This window comes from Macaca fascicularis, chromosome 6, assembly GCF_037993035.2.
Source record: "Macaca fascicularis isolate 582-1 chromosome 6, T2T-MFA8v1.1".
In the NCBI taxonomy this organism is placed as follows: domain Eukaryota; kingdom Metazoa; phylum Chordata; class Mammalia; order Primates; family Cercopithecidae; genus Macaca; species Macaca fascicularis.
Window position 1 is genome coordinate 92,787,603 of NC_088380.1, and position 17,666 is coordinate 92,805,268.

General features: G+C 38.4%; 2 protein-coding genes across 54 annotated transcripts in view; one reads left to right on the forward strand and one right to left on the reverse strand.

Annotated features, from left to right (window-relative positions):
• Positions 1-17,666, forward strand: part of LOC135971059 (uncharacterized) — a 115,810-nt gene that overhangs the window by 90,352 nt on the left and 7,792 nt on the right. For 2 of the 4 annotated variants that reach the window (XR_012413846.1, XR_012413847.1), the window contains 2 exons: positions 1,408-1,467; positions 6,723-6,763. The gene's annotated coding sequence lies outside the window, so the exon portion shown is untranslated. The remainder of the gene's footprint in view (positions 1-1,407; positions 1,468-6,722; positions 6,764-17,666) is intronic. The other 2 variants (XR_012413848.1, XR_012413850.1) reach the window with 1 other exon arrangement.
• The window catches only part of MEF2C (myocyte enhancer factor 2C), a 184,335-nt gene that overhangs the window by 41,039 nt on the left and 125,630 nt on the right, over positions 1-17,666 (reverse strand). For 39 of the 50 annotated variants that reach the window (XM_073993798.1, XM_073993783.1, XM_015451670.3 and 36 more), the window contains one exon: positions 605-748. In XM_073993798.1, coding sequence (XP_073849899.1) covers positions 605-748 — 144 coding nt within the window. Of the gene's footprint in view, positions 1-407; positions 546-604; positions 749-17,666 lie in introns of all 50 variants that reach the window. The other 11 variants (XM_073993801.1, XM_073993789.1, XM_073993781.1 and 8 more) reach the window with 2 other exon arrangements.

Below are 17,666 nucleotides of genomic sequence, written 5' to 3' on the forward strand. Positions count from 1 at the left end.
TGACCCACTTGTGTATCAGCTCTCAGCAAACAATGTATAATCTTACGTATTTTATGGCAATTCTCAAACTTGCTTGGAAGGAGGTTCCAGTGTTTTACTCGTGTATTGTGATTTGCATGGACTGTGTGTTTAAAAGATTGTGTAAATTCAGGGTGTGTCTCATAAATCTTTCTCTTCCTGCTGTGAACTGTTCTACCTCAGAATGAACTTTTCGATGGCAACTCCGTTAGATTACATAATCTCAGCATCTTTTAGGGTTTGCTTTCTAAATGAGCTGCCCGTGGGATGAGATGGCTATTTATCTGTTTGACTTTCCGAAGAGTCTTAGAGAAAGCCATCACTGAGAGGGTTAACGTATGTTACTGCAGCAGTTATCAGCAGACCAGCCATCTACCTTTGGTACTTACAGGAATTTTATGACTCTTGATCATATTATCAAATTCTTCATTAATTTTTTTGTATTTTTCTTCAGTGCGTGGGGTGAGTGCATAAGAGGAGTCGGGATCGGGGCTTTCACAGCCTTTGTTTTCTTTCTTGTTCAATGCCTGCCAGGTTCAGAGAAATATCAAGAGTAAAAAAAATGAAGGGTGTTCCGAGTACTTACACACAATCTTTGCCTGCTGATCATTAGATCAATATCTTCGTTAATTTTCCTGTACTTGTCCTCAGACTCAGGGCTGTGACCTACTGAATCGTCCGCATCGGGGTCTGGGCTGTCACAGCCATTAAGGCCCTTCTTTCTCAAAGTCTGAAATACATAATTCAGAAAGTTCAAACCTAGACAAAGGCTGTAAGAGACATTCAGGGGCATTAAAGAAGTTCAAGCTGTCCAGTATTTCAGGTTATTACATATGCTTTATTCTATTAGGGAAGAGAAACCACAGATGAAAACTGAGTCATTTCAATTGAGTGCTCATCAGCAGTTTAAAAAAATAAAAGCGAAAGATTCCTCTTGCAACTAAATTCAGTCAACGAACAGAGGGTATAAAGACTCAAGTTTCATGATGCAGAATTCATATGTGCTTCAAATATCTAGTGAGAGACAATTACAGCAGAATACAATTAAGGTGGCAAATTGTAACACTCTCTTCCCACAGAAAAATTAGAAATCAGGACGTTACTCAATGATTTCTGAACCTGTGATGATGACAAAAGCAGAAATGCTGGAAACAGATCCAAGTGTGAATTGAAACTGATGGTTTGCATTAGTCGTGTCCTGCGCCCACAGCCTCCACTTCTGATGTACTTGACAGCTAAAGGGTATAAGAGAACATAGCTAACATCCCCACCAAGTATAGGTGAAGAATGCTCAGACACTGTGCCTATGTGGAGAACTACTTTTGTTTGTTAGGGTGTGAAAATCTTATCAAAATTTATAATACTGAGAAGGTCTCTTCCTAAACACAGGTGGAAAGAAAAGTGAAAACAGCTGAGCTGAGTAAGGAAGACGAAGGACACTGAAAACAGGTAACCAAATCAATAACTACCAAACTAGCCAGGGTTCCTCCTAGTTTTTCAGCTGAGTAGGAATCGCCCTGAGACTGACACACGAAAGTAAAACGTCAGTGCCTCATCTTGAACCTCCTGTCTCCTAGATGTGGGTCTGGTCTAGTCTCAGCTGTCACAGAAGAATAAATACTAATGTAACATTCATTGTAACAGAAAAAGTATGAGTTAGGAGTCCTGAGTTTTATTTGTTTTTTTAAATTTGAGACAGAATCTTGCTCTGTCGCCCAGGCTGGAGTGCAGTGGAGCGATCTTGGCTCACTACAACCTCTGCCTTCTGGGTTCAAGTGATTCTCCTGCCTCAGCCTCCCGAGTGGCTGGGTACATCACCATGCCCAGCTAATTTTTGTATATTTAGTAGGCACCGGGTTTCTCCATGCTGGCCAGGTTGGTCTCAAATTCCTTGCTTCATGTGATGCGCCTGCCTCAGCCTCCCAAAGTGCTGGCATTATAGGCTGAGCCACCACACCCCGGCCTGCTTTTTTTTTTTTAACTAATGGTTGTCAATGTAATTGTATACAATTCGATTTACAGAGATAATGTTATGTTTTTAGAGATCATAAAACTTCTGATTAATCATACAGCTTGCCATGTTAATTATTAATAGACTAGCAACATTTCTGAATTTTCCTGGTACCACCAAGATCCGTTATAAAGAGATGCATACCTAAGTGTTTCTCATTAATGGAAAGTTCAGCAGAGCTCATCTTTATTAAAGACAGAATTCACATACAAATAAAGCAAAAGCTGCGACATCAAGCTAAGGAATTCAAAGCTGAGATAACACCCCATCTTTAATTCATGCAATTGGGGAAAATAAATAAAACAACATGAGTTAAAAAGGGGGGTGTCAGTCTTAAAAATCTAAACTCCTTGGCTCTTACCAAAGTGTAACAAATGTAACATTATTTAAAATTAGTTTCTGAGGCACTGAATATTTTCACTTAAAATCAAAAATCAAGAAAGCTATCATTTCTAATATATCTAGGATACACAGTGGCTCTGTAAATATTTATTAACGTTATAGTGGTATAATATAACAAATAAACATATGGTTACAGCTTATTATGTGGTAAAATGTTTGAATATTAAAATGAATATTTTGACACAGTATGATAAAATATACATTTACAATCTTGGGGAATTTATAATTGGTGGGGCCACCTGTCCCCTTATCGTTGATCTACAGGCATCATTTTTCATTCATAATAAGTACTTTTAGAGGCTTTCTACCACAATACTATAAAGAACATCACAATACATTGGAATAATAATTTTATTTACTAACTTAACTTCTGTGCTTCATACTCTTTTCTTATTATCTCAACTACAAGAACATTCCTCTGGCTGATAACTGTTGTATTATGATGTGTTTCTGCTTTGATCTCTGCATATCTTTGAGCTTTTAAGAATACTTTCTGAGTGTTTTGCATTATATTCCATGTATTTTTCATTAGAATTCATTTGTATAGAGAAAAATAGGTAAGATCAAGAAAATATTATTTGATATTTTTCAAAAGTTATCTATCTATATTTCTATAAGACATGTTAAAAATATTCTTTCTTTCTCTCTCTCTCTCTTTTTTTTTTTTTTTTTTTTTTTTTTTTTTTGAGACAGAGTCTCTCTCTGTTGCCCAGGCTGGAATGCAGTGTGGCACGGTCATAGCTCACTGCAGTCTCCATGTCTTAGGCCTAGGCAATCCTTCCACCTCAGCTTCCTGGGCAGCTGGGACTACAGGTGTGTGCCACCACACCTGGTTAAAAATTATTTTTGTAGAATCAGGGTCTCATTATGTTGTCCAGGCTGCTCTTGAACTCCTGGACTTAAGTGATGCTCTTGCCTCAGCTTCCCAAAATGCTGGGATTACAGGCATGAGCCATGGCACCCTGCCAAGAATTTTCTTATATAAACCTTTAATTTAAAGCCTTCCATAATGTTAGTTTATAGTCTTATCTAGGCAGTATATTTTTCAGTGTGCACCCAAATCTTTCAACCAATAAATCTTATTGTAAAAATTATAGTTGTTTTGATATGCAGATTTCTGACAACAGAACGCAAGGGTTAGGAGAGGCCTATCAACTGTCATTACAATCCATCTGGCACATACATGTGTGCTAAATATTCTCACAAAGCTTTCAGGGGGTAGATATTGTGTTTGGTTTATAAAAATTCAAACATCAATTACACTTTGTTGAAAGATCTCCACAAATATTAACCCATTATCTCTCACAAGTCTTCCATGAAGAGATTAGATAAACCTATGCCAGGTCTCAAACGTGATGGCCCAAGGTCAGTCAACGAGTACTTGCCTCCTGCCTGGAGACAGTGTGGGGCCTGCCTTTCCCCTGCCCGTTTTCCCACCTGTGTGAAGTGATGGGTGCAGACTAGATCTCTCTCACTTATATGTAACTATAGTAGTACACTGGATACTGAAATAAATGAAGTAGAAATTGGCCGGGCATGGTGGCTCTCACCTGTAATCCCAGCACTTTGAGAGGCCGAGGCAGGCAGATCACAAGGTCAGCAGTTCGAGACCAGCCTGGCCAGCATGGTGAAACCTGTCTCTACCAAAAATAAAAAAAAAACTAGCCAGGCATGGTAGCGTGTGCCTGTAATCGCAGCTACTTGGGAGGCTGACGCAGGAAAATCACTTGAACCCGGGAGGCAGAGCTTGCAGTGAGCTGAGATCACGCCACTGCACTTCAGCCTGGGCAACAGAGCGAGACTCCATCTCAAAAAAAAAAAAAAAAAACAAAAGTAGAAATTTAAAAAAATTAGGCTGAGGGAAAATTTCAAGTATGAAAATATAGCTAAAATATTGATTTTCTTAGATGTCAAATTTTAGTCAAGACTTGGAGTGTATATTGGTCAATAAAACACATCAGTTTATGAATGAAAAAAACCAATTAGGTCAGCAGCTCACTTTGTACCTGAAGAATTATATAAACTATTAAACAAACAAGGCAGGTGGCATGGAGTCACAAAGGAAATGGCAGTGATGAGAATGAAAAACGTGGCTCATTTTCTCCCAATACATTCTTCTTGTATCTGACTGCATTATCTTGCTATGAATATCACCCGAATCTAAGTAATGATTCAAGTTAAATTGTGTTATTTAAAAAAGAGCATTTTGAGATATACAAACACAAAACTGAAGAGCAAATTAATATTGAGTTCCAAATTCCCATAATCACATAACCAGAAAGAACATTGAAAAAATGTTCAAAAATATTATCCTCAGCTGAGTGCTTGTATAACACATTTCTGCCAAGAACAAATGATTATGGTGGAATTATAAAGCTCTGAAAATGGAAGTGATGGCACAAACTTGAATATCATAGTGTGAATGTGGAACTATAAGAGCAGTTTTATCTTTATTATATTAAAAATCTACAGCTGTTTAATGATAACAAAAGAATTTCTGTTAGATTCAGCCAAGTCTGTCTTCATCACAGTAATGAATAGTCGATACGAACGAAAGGGCTGACTAAATGGATAAATAAGCATTATTCCTTCGGGCCCTTTTCTAGCAAAATCAAAATCTCTGCTGTTGGACTTCGAAAGCTTCTCTGATCTTTTACAAGTGTCACTGGTCAGGTAATGCAGGTACTTCAATTGTTATTCTTTTACAGGGGCTAGAAGTCCAAGATGTATATACTGTGTCTCAGCTATGTTTTGAAAAGATTTATTCCTGTATGTCAAGATAAGGCAAGAGATCTCCTAAAACCACCAGCTTCTCTTCTTACGTATCTAAAGAAACTCTTTGCTCAGAGAACTCAAGTAAATCTTAAGTAAGCCTGTATACTGAAGTCAGTTTTCCACGTCAGAGTGACACCGTTGAGGTAGATCCATCAACTACAGAGGCTTCTGGGATATTTTCACAAGACAGCGATTGTCATACTGTGAGCTGAGAACAGCCGTTTCCTAGAGGAGTAATTAGATTGACAGAAGGTGACATATTCCAAGCAATAAATGGGAGAAAGAGTCCAGACAGGTAATCCAAAAACCACGTGGAATCTTTCCTCCCAGACATGTGGACATATGGACCCTGCATTATTCCATTTGCTCATCGGAAAAACTTGAAATACGTACAAACTGATGATGATAGGTGACAGGTGCTTCAAAAATTCTAATGAAATAGAATTTCATTAGGGGAACAGATTCTTTTTCGTTACTGAAAGGAATATAAATGAAAAAGAATGCCACATGGAGCTCTCATTTCTTGTTTTAGGCATTATGTTATCAACTAGAAAATCCTTTTCCTATGCAGTGATTAAAACTGATTTTTCCCTTCTTAAATACTATTTTGTGATTTACAAAAGTTTTTTCCTTTCATTCTTTCAAAAATTATCTCTTGTTAGTATAAAGAAATAAGTAAATTATTGACCTTTTTCAATTATATGAAGTTGTATTTTTATATTAATGCTATTTATGTAAAATTCAGCTTTTATATTTCAGAGAACCAGCAACACAGACTAAAAGCTTTCAACCACTCAATTCCTTTTCATGTCTGCAACCTCAGTCCTCAAGAATGTATATTTTCATCATCATCCTTTTCCTGTGCCTGCCCATTCTACAGGCAGAGAAACCTGGAGAAACCCCCAAGTTACTCCTATTAACCTTTGTTAAAAATTCAAGTAATCACACTTTCTTGCATAGGTAGTGTGATCTTTACTTCAGAGGGTTAATGTGTCAAGAACACATGCAGGAATTATTACTATTAGTTGCATGAATGTCATGTTCACACAAAAGCCAAGAAAAAAAAGCATCAACTTAGAAAAGGTAGTTTCCTTTCCTCTGATCCTAAATCACTTTTTGCTTGTCGTTCACAGCTTTATGAAGATAAGTATCTACTCTTAACAAGCTGAATAATCTTTAGAAAGTAGTAAATTCATGTAGGAATAGGAAGTGCAGTTGAAATGAATACTGCCTATAAATGGAGTTTCTAAGAATATTTCCTAAAAGTGTTTCCATATTGGTGTGCTGGTACTCATGCTGCTGCTGCTTCCTGACCCTTTAGTATCTACGGAGAGGTGGTTTGAGGACTGAGCCCAGTGACTTACTTCATTTAACATTTATTTGGCAAATGATTATTGAAAACCTACTATGTGTCAGATACTGTTTTGTGCGCTTATGTGTTAGGAAAGCAGCCAATACAAATTTAAAACTAAAAAGCTCTGACCTGACTTATAATATTGTACGGTTTTTGCCTTAGGCTGGGGGAAGATCAGATGTCAAGAAATTTCTCCACAAACTGTAAGCATTGTCTATACTATCTCTCCCTGTAGTACCATAGTCCCTTTTCTTTGTTCTTATTCTAGAAATGAATTAATGTATTAAATACATTAATATATTAAACTTAGTATAATCAGCAGGTAAACTTTAATTAGGCAAGCAAATCATTTCCAATACAGAGTACAAAAAAATAGATTTTACCAAAAATTATTCACTTGTAAAAATTTTCATAAAAAGATGGAAATATAAAACCATACAGTACTGTATTCCTCTAGGTTATTTATTAATGCTCATTGTGGCCAGATATCAACTTCTACTGGGGAAGGGATGGATAGAGTTGGAGATTGTCATTGTTTTTATTTTTATATGCTTCCTCAAAAGACAATCTTAATACTGGAGCTGAATTTTTTTTCACTGAATCATTTTCATCTTCAAATAATGGAAATAAAAGACACACTAATTAAAGATCTGAAAGCCTTTTCATGTATTGAACACAAGGAAACATCCACCAACTCTGTTCTAAGGGCCACAAATTATTTGACATAAACATTCAAATCGTGCTAATTATTGATACTCTAGTCTGGATGAGAACACCAAGCATCATCTGGCCCTTCCTCTTGCCCACAGCGGGTGAGGAATAATGGTGCATATGCTGCATGCCTTTCCTTCTGCATCCCTGCTCAAGCTGGACTCTCCTTCAGGAATGAGCCCACCAGTATCTGTTCCTCCTTCAAAGAGCAGCTGATACATTGTCTCCTCTCTTTAGACTTTCTGATCACCAGGGCTGAATCAGTTTCTCCTTCATTTATGCACTCATTTTATTCTGCACATTTTCCCATTATAGTCTTAATCACACATTATTGACTATTTATGTGTTTTTCTCCCTCTGCTAGATTGAGAGGTCCTTAACAAAGCACTTTGCTTTATTCACTTTGGAGTTTCACCACAGAGCAGGCTGACCTACTGTAGGTGCTCAATAAATGCTAGCTAAATGAATGGAACACACATTTCCACTTCAGTGTTAATGTATGTGGAGGTTTCTTGGCTTGCCTGAGGCTGTCTGGCTGGCTGGAGGCAAAGGCCGTACTAGGATCCAGATCCCTTGGTACATATTTACTGCTACTATATGTCAGGTGCTGCCTGTGGTCCTCCGGATGCTAAGATGATTTTTCTGGACATTTGATAGAGATGATTTGTTTATGTGTTTTTCTTCCTGCTACCATGAGCTACTAGAGGTTAGGAATAGTTTGTCATCTTGTATCACCAGAACTCAGCACAAGGCCTGGCAAGTGGTTGGAACGTACTAGATATTTGCGGCACTCATGACAAACTTAAATGAATAGACGAATAGAACAGAAAAGAATATTCAAATGTTAGAGAGAGGAAAATTAGTCTTGGTACAGTATTTTGCAACAGGAATTTCTTTTTTTTCCATTCATGTTACCATTTCACACTATGTTAAAGCTCGGTGTTTTTATTCCCTCTTAATAACTCACAAATTTACTGTTTTTTGAAATGTACAGTTTTTAAGTTAGGAAGCAGTGCAATGTAGGCATAATTTGTACATGTATAAAACATTATAGCTCACAAATTTTACATTATTGAAGGCTTAAAATTTGGGGGTACTGATCTAAATGGAGACCCTCAGAAAAACTGAGCAGTCAATGAAATCTTTAATGCCAGAAAGTTGTAAGCATATAATCTCAGTAATCAAAAGGGTAGCTGAAAGAGGGCACAGAATTTTCAGCATGGAAAGAGAAAAAAGGGAGTGATATTTTAGGCAGAAGGTAAAGGTTAGAAAAGGAAAAACAAAACCTTTGTAGGAAAGAGCACAGGGAAATCTGTGAATGTGAGTCAGATACTATAAATCTGAATTAAGCATGCTTTCAAATTCTTGGGCAAAGTTCATCATTTTCCCCCATTCTTGGATGCTAGTCTACTGCTCCACTATTCTCCTGGGCTTTTCACATTGCTCTTATTCTGGGCCAACCTTTGCCTGAGGGAATTCATGGAAAATCAGGGTGATTCTGGGGCCAATCAGATGATTCAGGCTTCCTCAGGACAGATCAAGGATTTGGTGTTTATAAGGATTCTTCCGCCAAACCTCTCTTGGAACCTGGACAGAGCATGCATCATGAGTTGGCCTAGAATGGGACTGAGATGGGGAAGTCTGGCACATGTTAGCTGTAAAACAATCCCTGAGATCCTCAATCCAGCAGAGATGTGAAGCAAAATATTAAAGAGAGAACATTTAATATATAATGATTGAAATGCATGATAGTATATGCAGTCAATCCTATCTCTATATATCTATATCTATATCTATATCTATAGTTGTTGTTGTTAGACGGAATCTTGCTCTGTCACCCAGGCTGGAGTGCAGTGGTGCGATCTCAGCTCACTGCAACCTCTGCCTCCTGGGTTCAAGTGATCTTCCCACCTCAGCCTCCCAAGTAGCTGGAATTACAGGTGTGTGCCATCACACATGGCTAATTTTTGTATTTTTTGGTAGAGATGGGGTCTCACAATGTTGTCCAGGCTGGTCTTGAACTCTTGACCTCATGTAATCCACCCACCTAAGCCTCCTAAAGTGCTGGGATTACAGGCATGGGCCACTGTGTCGAATCTATCCTAATAATCTTTATAATGCAAGTTAAGAAAAGAAAGGCTGGAATGCACAGAATCAAACTGTAGGTTGTTTGAAGAATGGGCAACGTTAGTGATTTCTTAAATAAGGAAGGAAAATAGAAGACAAAACTATAAATTAAACAAAGGTTGAGAGAGGAAAGGAGTAAATTAATAAAGAACAGGGAGCAGGTTTTTTGAAAGTATACAATGTATAATAACTGTAACTTCACATAGTAACCATTTTAGACTATGGCATTTTACTTGCAAATGGATTACAGGGGACAAAAAGGCTGTATCTTGAGGCACTGGTGCTTTGCAAATAACATGTTGGAGCATCTTTTATAAACCATTAATGACTTATTTTAACAAAATATGTAGACGTTATCCTGGGTCATCAAAGTAAGTCAAATCACTATTTTTATTTCCTAGTTGTAAATGCCTTTTTATTCAATTTGAGTCTATGCATGATTAGCCATTTGAAATGAGTAGCTTACAGCCTACATCTTTGCATTCACCAGTCACTTTTGAGCTATCTTTTGAGTCACCACATTTCCTCATTTCTACAGGATTTCCCATGATCTCTTCTACTATATCATTTCTTTTCCCATTTATTTTCTGGATTCCAGCCTATCCTTTCATCCATTTCTCTCTCATCTTTCCCTTCCTAGCAAATGTCACAACGTACTTGTTCAAGCTGAAAAACCAGAAATCACCCTTGATTACATAATTTCTTGACTCACTTATCATTATTCTTTCTATTTGGTCTCCTGTGTTTTGTCTGTTTGTTTTTGGACTCCCACGTTCCAGTCAATCTTCCTTCATACTTCTGGCAGGGACTAATTAAAATGCACATCTAATTGTATGGCTGTTCTCCTTACAAACCCTCCACCTTCCTCTAGGCTCATTTCCTCTTGTCTCCAGCATACTGTGTGTATTAGCTTGTTCTCACATTGCTAATAAAGACATACCAAGACTGAGTAATTTATAAAGAAAAATAGGTTTAATGGCTCATAGTTTCACATGACTGGGGAGGCCTTGTAATCATGGAAGGAGGCAGAGGAGAAGCAAAGGCATGTCCTACGTGGCAGCAGGCAAGAGAGCTTGTGCAGGGGAACCCCCATTTATAAAACCATCACATCTCATGAGACTTATTGACTATCATGAGAACAGCATGGGAACGATCCATCCCCAAGATTTAATTACTTCCCACTGGATCCCTCCCATGACCCGTGGGGACTATAACAATTCAAGGTGAGATTTGGGTGAGGATACAGCCAAACTATATTGCTGGGTTTTGGCCAAGGGGGAAATTTCATGTCATTTGCCAAGTCGGCTCGATCCTTTAGAAACACTGCTTTGATATACGTCATTCAAGCCTTGCTAGAATATCCTGATACACTCCTCTTCTCAGTTACACAAACCTTAATTGTCCTAGGATATCCTATTACCTAATGCCCTCACTTACTTGGTGAAGCTTTGTCCTAACGCTTGTAGAAGGCACTCAGGGACTTCCTTCTCTGTATCTGTACAGTCCTTGACCTCTTTGTTTTTATATGTGGTATATTGTAATTTATTGTTAAACATGTCTGCTTCACCACCAGGTAGTGAGTTCTGTGAAAAATGGGCATCTCTGGTCCCTAACACAGGGCTTGGTTAATATGTGTGGGCTCAACCAAGATTCTCAGTTACGGTTCACTGGATAAATGAATAAGCAAACAAACTTGACAGCCATACTTTCTAACAGTGACAGACTAATTGAAATGAGTTGGGTGGTCTTGTAGAGTGACAGTACTATTTATTTGTTTTAATAAGATTATTACCTCAAAATGTAAGGAGTACAAGTTCTGGTAGGTTAAAGCAATCTCTGGAATGACTTCATGATTGCTGCAAAGGACATCCCTGTGGGAGTTGAGGGAATGGAGGAGGTGACACAGACTATTGTATCTGGGTCACAAAAGATGGGATTTCTCTGTGTTTAGACCTGCTCAGAGTCTGGGGCATGATGGGCTTCCAAGTCATCTGTGGCTGCTGCTGCTCTGTTACTGCCAGGAAGACACAAACATTTTGAGAACCAAACTTACTGCAATAGACACCTTAGTTTATTCTCTTCTCTATTTCTACGTCTTCCCTCCAAAACAAGGACATTACCCCTGATGTACTTTAAAGAATCTCTGTCAGTTGGGATCTCCAGTTTATTACCAGCTTGTCAGAAAAGGAGAGTATACACAGAACTTTCCATAAGGGCATTGCAAAATAAAGACTTGAGGTTGGCAACTGATTGACTTGTGTCATGACTATTTTGATCATACCTGAGAACTTAAGATATCAAAATCCTTATTTCAGACAGTCAGGAACTCCCAAGATAAAGACTGAACTGTTTCCTTTAATTCATGTCTCCCAACCTGGGTCTCTGCCAGGCTGAAGAGAGGTAAAGACATCTAATGGGCTTGACCCTGGCCCACTTTTCTCCTGGGCTGGCCCTTGTCCTGATGGGGAACATTCTTGCTGTTGTGGTTTTCATGTCTTAAGTCACAGGGCCAACATCACCAATAACACTGTTCGATTTGGTACAGCACCAAAAATACTGCAAGTTATTTTTATTCTTCAGTTTCTTAAATGGTGGGTAGAGAGATTTTTCAAGGACCAATTCTGGATTGTGAACACAGATTTCATTTATGGCATCCTCAACTTCTTCCCACATAATACCTGACATTCAAATCTTTGTAAAATTGATTTCTCCCTCTTCCTAATAAACCAGCCTGTTCTTCAAGGAGTGGCTATAAATCATTCACTCTTGAAAATTTTCACTTTGGTTTCGGTTATTCTGTAGTGATCCGACAGCAATGAGTGGGGAGGGTCTCTTATATTCTATGTCCCCAGTTAATATGCCCTGTGAAGACTTACTTAGATGCTAATTGAGGGTTTTGCCTGAGCTTGTGACACACCATCCCAGAGACTACCATTGACAACTGTTAACACACACTGCTCAATACCCATATTGTTCTGATATTTTAGGGAAAGTGAAGTATCAGGAGTGCAGAGCATCACTGCGATTGTGGGAACACAATACGTAAGTCACAGCCGCCAGTGGCTGCCTGGGGAGAGAAGAGTCTCAATGTATTGGAACAAAGTTCTATAAGAGCAAAATCTTTGTCTTTTTCACCTCTGTATCCACAGCATCTTGAATGTTCCCAGCACATGGATGACACTCAATAAATATTGTTATTGTCGATAAAAGAATAATGGAATTCAAGGCTGTAGCAACAGAGGTTCTTATTTAAAATGGAATTACGATGAAATCTGAAAACACATAGAGGGCACTTACTAGGTTTGTATACATGCTGTACATATATGCTGATTCTACCCCTAGCAACACCCACCCCTTAACCCCACCGTCCCCCATCCTTGTACATAAACTTAAATTATAAAAGGAAAAAATCACATGGAAGAGAGAGTTAATAGAATTAATGTCTCTTTTATTCTTCCTTAGAGCTATGCAATTAACATTTATTTCACATTGTTGCTATCTGTTTTCTTGCTTTTATATCCTTTTCTAGATTATAAGATTCTTGCAGACAGGAAGTCTCTTGGTGACTTTCCATCCTTGGCAACTAGTAGGATATCCGACAGTAGAATGTTGCTACAAATTGGTTAACTTTTCTGGATAGGAGTCCTACAGGGGAATAATGGTAAGGACAGCCTGATGATATATAATGGAGAAGCTCAGGCGACTAAGCAAAAGCTAGTGGCTAGGAATGCAAACATTCCCCCTTGAAAACCAAACCTCTCTCGCCTTTTAGTCAGGTTTGCCAGGTCTGTAAAAGGTGAGTAGTCTTGGTCTCTAGTCTTACTGGTATATTACTTGTCCCTTTCCATGTAAAATCTCTCCTGGGACTTGGCTAATGCAGTATTAGTATTTTCATTGTATTGGTTCATGTCCTGGCAAACCTCCTGCTTAACAGAGGCAGTGAAAGGTACAATGGGTAGACGGTTGCTGGTCAGGGGACAGTTGCTGATCCAGGGCCAGTTAAGCCAGCAGATAGACATCCTGGGGCTTCGTCAGACTTGGCATAAGGACAGGAAACCAGCATGTACTCCCTAGTGAACAAGAGGCAGAAAGGCCAACTAAGTCAGAGATCTGGGGAAAAGGCTCCTTGCAGGTTCAACAGTTGACCAGGAGGTAGAAGTTGTTAGATTTATAGGATGTTGTCAATTGGTCAGGGAACAAACTTCTATCTACCCACAACTACATCATGCATTAAGAAAGTCTCACAGACCAAATCTCCAAAACTCATAGCAGTAAACTTAAAATGCAAATAAGTTTCTACCTCTTTCTTTTTTTTTTCTCTGAGATGGAGTCTTGCTCTGTCGCCCAGACTGGAGTGCAGTGGTGCAATCTCGGCTCACTGCAAGCTCTGCCTCCCAGGTTCACGCCATTCTCCCATCATGCCTGGCTAATTTTTTGTACTTTTAATAGAGACGGGGTTTCACAGTGTTAGCCAGGATGGTCTCGATCTCCTGACATCGTGATCTGCCCACTTTGGCCTTCCAAAGTAAGTTTCTACCTCTTAGCTCTCCTGTCACATTATAGATTACTTGTAGAGATGGAGATAATCGATTCCATTTATCCTCTGTAGTTGTTATCTCATTACCACTCACCTAGTATGTGAATTTGTAATAAGTGGTGGATTTTACATTCCGTTGACTTGGGTAGGTGTCTGATGAAAGAAAGTTTGATAGGACTGTTTGATAACAGCTTCCGGTGCTTAAAAATAAATGTGCTTCACAATTCTCAGGCAGTTTCTCAAGGCTTCTGCTGCATTTACCAAACACACTGACATCATTCCAGTGGCTTTCTTTATTTAATCTCATCTTTCCTGCAGTCCTGTCGTAGTTCGGCATGCTGCAATGCCACTGTGTGCCTGCCTCTGTTCCACACAAGGCTGTGCTCCTTGAGGGCAGGTCTGTGCCATGTGTCTGGATAGCCTTAGGACCTGGCAGAGTACTGGGTCCTGAGAATTTCATAAATTAATGTAAATTTCAAGTTTGCTACTTAGAGGGCCTTTATTTGCTTACCTAACAATATAATTATTTCCAGTTGGTACCAGAAAAATAATCAGAGTTATTTCTAGGACCGACATCAAAAGTGCCAGTAGCATTTCAGAGTTAGGGTCTTCTGCTCAGCTTTCCACTGGGACTTGCCTGCTAGTTTCCTGGCTCATTTGTTATTGGGGGTTGCTGTGTCTGGACTCACATTGTAGTTCCTGCTGTTTTATGGCACTAATGTGAAGGATCCTTTTTCACTAGTGTAGGCAATTATGAATTGAGTGTAATTGCTCGAAGAGGACACGAGCCATGAATAAATACAATCTGAAAATTCCTAATATACATTGCGTTATGGCAAACAGATCCCTCCTTCTAGATGAAATACTTACAAATAAAATATAATTCATAAGAAATATTTTGGAAAGTGTACTATTATTGATACTTTATGCTAATCAAGGCTAAGTTATTTTATTTTATCAGGTTAATTTTTTTCAAAATTTATGTTTCCAAATTAAATTAACTAATAATTAAAATCAAACTCGTCTCAATTTATTTTCCTTATGCTCTGAATGCTATCTATATATGAATCCACAGTCCAGAATTATGGACCAATTTTTAGTTCACAAAATCTTATTTCCCATGGCTGCATATATTATGCAGATGATAATATTCTTAGGTGGACATTGTCACCTTGGATTTCACGTGATGCTATAAAAGCTAGAGTGACATTGAGAACTGAAAAATGGAAAGGTATAGAGAGAAATTTTGTGTGTGTGATTTACATACATTTTATTTCTTTATCTCATTTCGTTCCATTGACTAGGCCCTCAGTATGACTTAAAGCAGGGATGGGGGCATATTTATCTCATTAATAACTTTAAAAGGAATGAACCAAATGTTTCACCATTATATACTTACTATGACTGCTTTTTGTTGATACATTTCATAAACTTAAGGAAATTTCTTTCTATTCCTAGTCTATTAAGAATTTTTATTAATAGAAAACTGAATTGCATCAAATGCCTCTTCTACTTTTATTTTGGTGATCATTTGGTGTTTATAAAATTGTTAAGATAAATTTCATTAATGAATTTGTTAACTGTTATGATGAACATTTCCCTATAATTAAAAACATTATTAGTAATATTATTTTAAATTGACAAACAATACTTGTATACATCTATATGGTATAATGTGCCATTTTGTTTTGTGTATACAATGTGGCATGATTAAATCTACCTAACATATCTATGACCTCTCTTACTTAATTTTTATGGTAAGACATTTGAAATTTATTCTCTTATTTTGAAATATAAATACATTATTATTGACCATAGCCACCCTGCTCTGCGGTAGCTCTCAAAACCCATTCCCCCTGTTTATCTGAAACTTTGTACCCTTTGATCAACAACTCCTCATTCCTGCCCTCATCAACCCCTTCCAGCCTCTGGTAACCTCAACCCCTTCCATCCTCCAGTAACTGTCATTCTACTTAGAAAATGTTTAAAAACAAGAATACCAAGAATGAGAGACAGAGGTTGTAAATAGACAGAAAAATACTAGAAGGGAGAGAGGAAAGAAAGGGAGGGAGGGAGAGAGGGAAGGAACAAAAATGAGTGAAAAATAGAGAATTTGAAGATTGTGTGAAAGAGAGGGAGGGAAAAATAATCCAGTGAACACATCAAGTTTTCCCTTGCTATGTGAACTGGTCTCTCATCATCTGGGCTCAGCACTTTATGATCTAACATAAAGCTTTATCACAGGCCATCAGCAATTTTGTTCATCCTGATACCCACACCTGGCAGTGGCTCGGCACCTGTTGTCTAACTCAGCAAGGCCAAGTGCAGGCTGCCAGCCCCATGGCACACTCTGTCCTGTGGCCCCAGACAGCCTTCTCTGAACAGACTCTGTGGACCTGGCCTCCTGGCTGCCTGTTTTTGTAGTCATGATCGCTTCAATAACTTATCCGTGGAAATGTACTGCAAACCTGATTTTTTAAATTAGGTATTTCAATTTCCATAACTTACGAAATCTCAGTGATTTTGTTAGTTCAGTGGTGAGCTTAAGGGTATCATTTGCAAAGTCATTTCTTCCAGATTCTTCATTAGGTAATTATAAAAACAACATTTCCTCTCCTATGGCATGAAGAGGAAATTAAACCAGTCTTCCATCACTATCAAAATATTAATTTTCTTAATATTTTAATTGAATCCATTCCTCAGCAATAACACCTACCATTTCCTGAGCATGTACATGTGCCAGGGACTGAGCCCGTGGCTTTGCATGGGTCTTTTTAATTGTCACAATCTACTCTTCCACAATGACTGCCAATCTACAGATGAATTAAAAAAAAGAGGCACACCAGTGGTTCAAGAACTTGCTGAAGTTTACAAAGTTAGTGAGTGGTGGAACCAAGTCTATGAACCCATGCATGAGCTCCAGAATTTTCCCTCTTAGCTATCAAATTATTCTGCCTCTGCAAGGTTGTTTAACAATAAGGATTGCCTAAACCATGTCTGTGTATCCTTTGAACACTTACTCTCAGCTGACATTGGTGAAATGCCTGACAAATCTTATTTCTTCATAAAGGGATGTATTTGTAATGAAATTCATTTTCTGATAAAAAAATTATCTAAAATGTTTTTCCTATCATTTTGCTATAATATCAACTGAATAGACGGGAAGGCCCTTCACCAATATTTAGGTACTATCTATCTAGTTATAATGCAGCATAGGTTGTTGAAGCCCCAAGGAAAAGAAAGGGTGCTAAATTTTTCCTTCCTTCCTTCCTCCCTCCCTCCCTCTCTCCCTTCCTTCCTTCCTTCCTTTCGATGGAGTCTCCCTCTGTCACCCACGCTGGAGTGCAGTGGTGCGATCTCGGCTCACTGCAAGCTTCGCCTCCCGGGTTCACGCCATTCTCCCTCCTCAGCCTCCTGAGTAGCTGGACGCCTGCCACCATGTCTGGCTAATTTTGTTTTTGTATTTTTAGTAGAGATAGGGTTTCACCATGTTAGCCAGGATGGTCTCGATCTCCTGACCTTGTGATACGCCTGCCTCAGCCTCCCAAAGTGCTGGGATTACAGGCGTGAGCCACTGTGCCCAGCTGCTAAATTTTTAAACTCCTAACATTCCTAAGCCTAGGAAGGAAGTCCTTCCCAATAACATACAGAATGTACCTATCTGCACAGGTTTATTACAAATGATTGTAATAAATGATTTATTTATTACAAATGATTACAAATAAAATGAA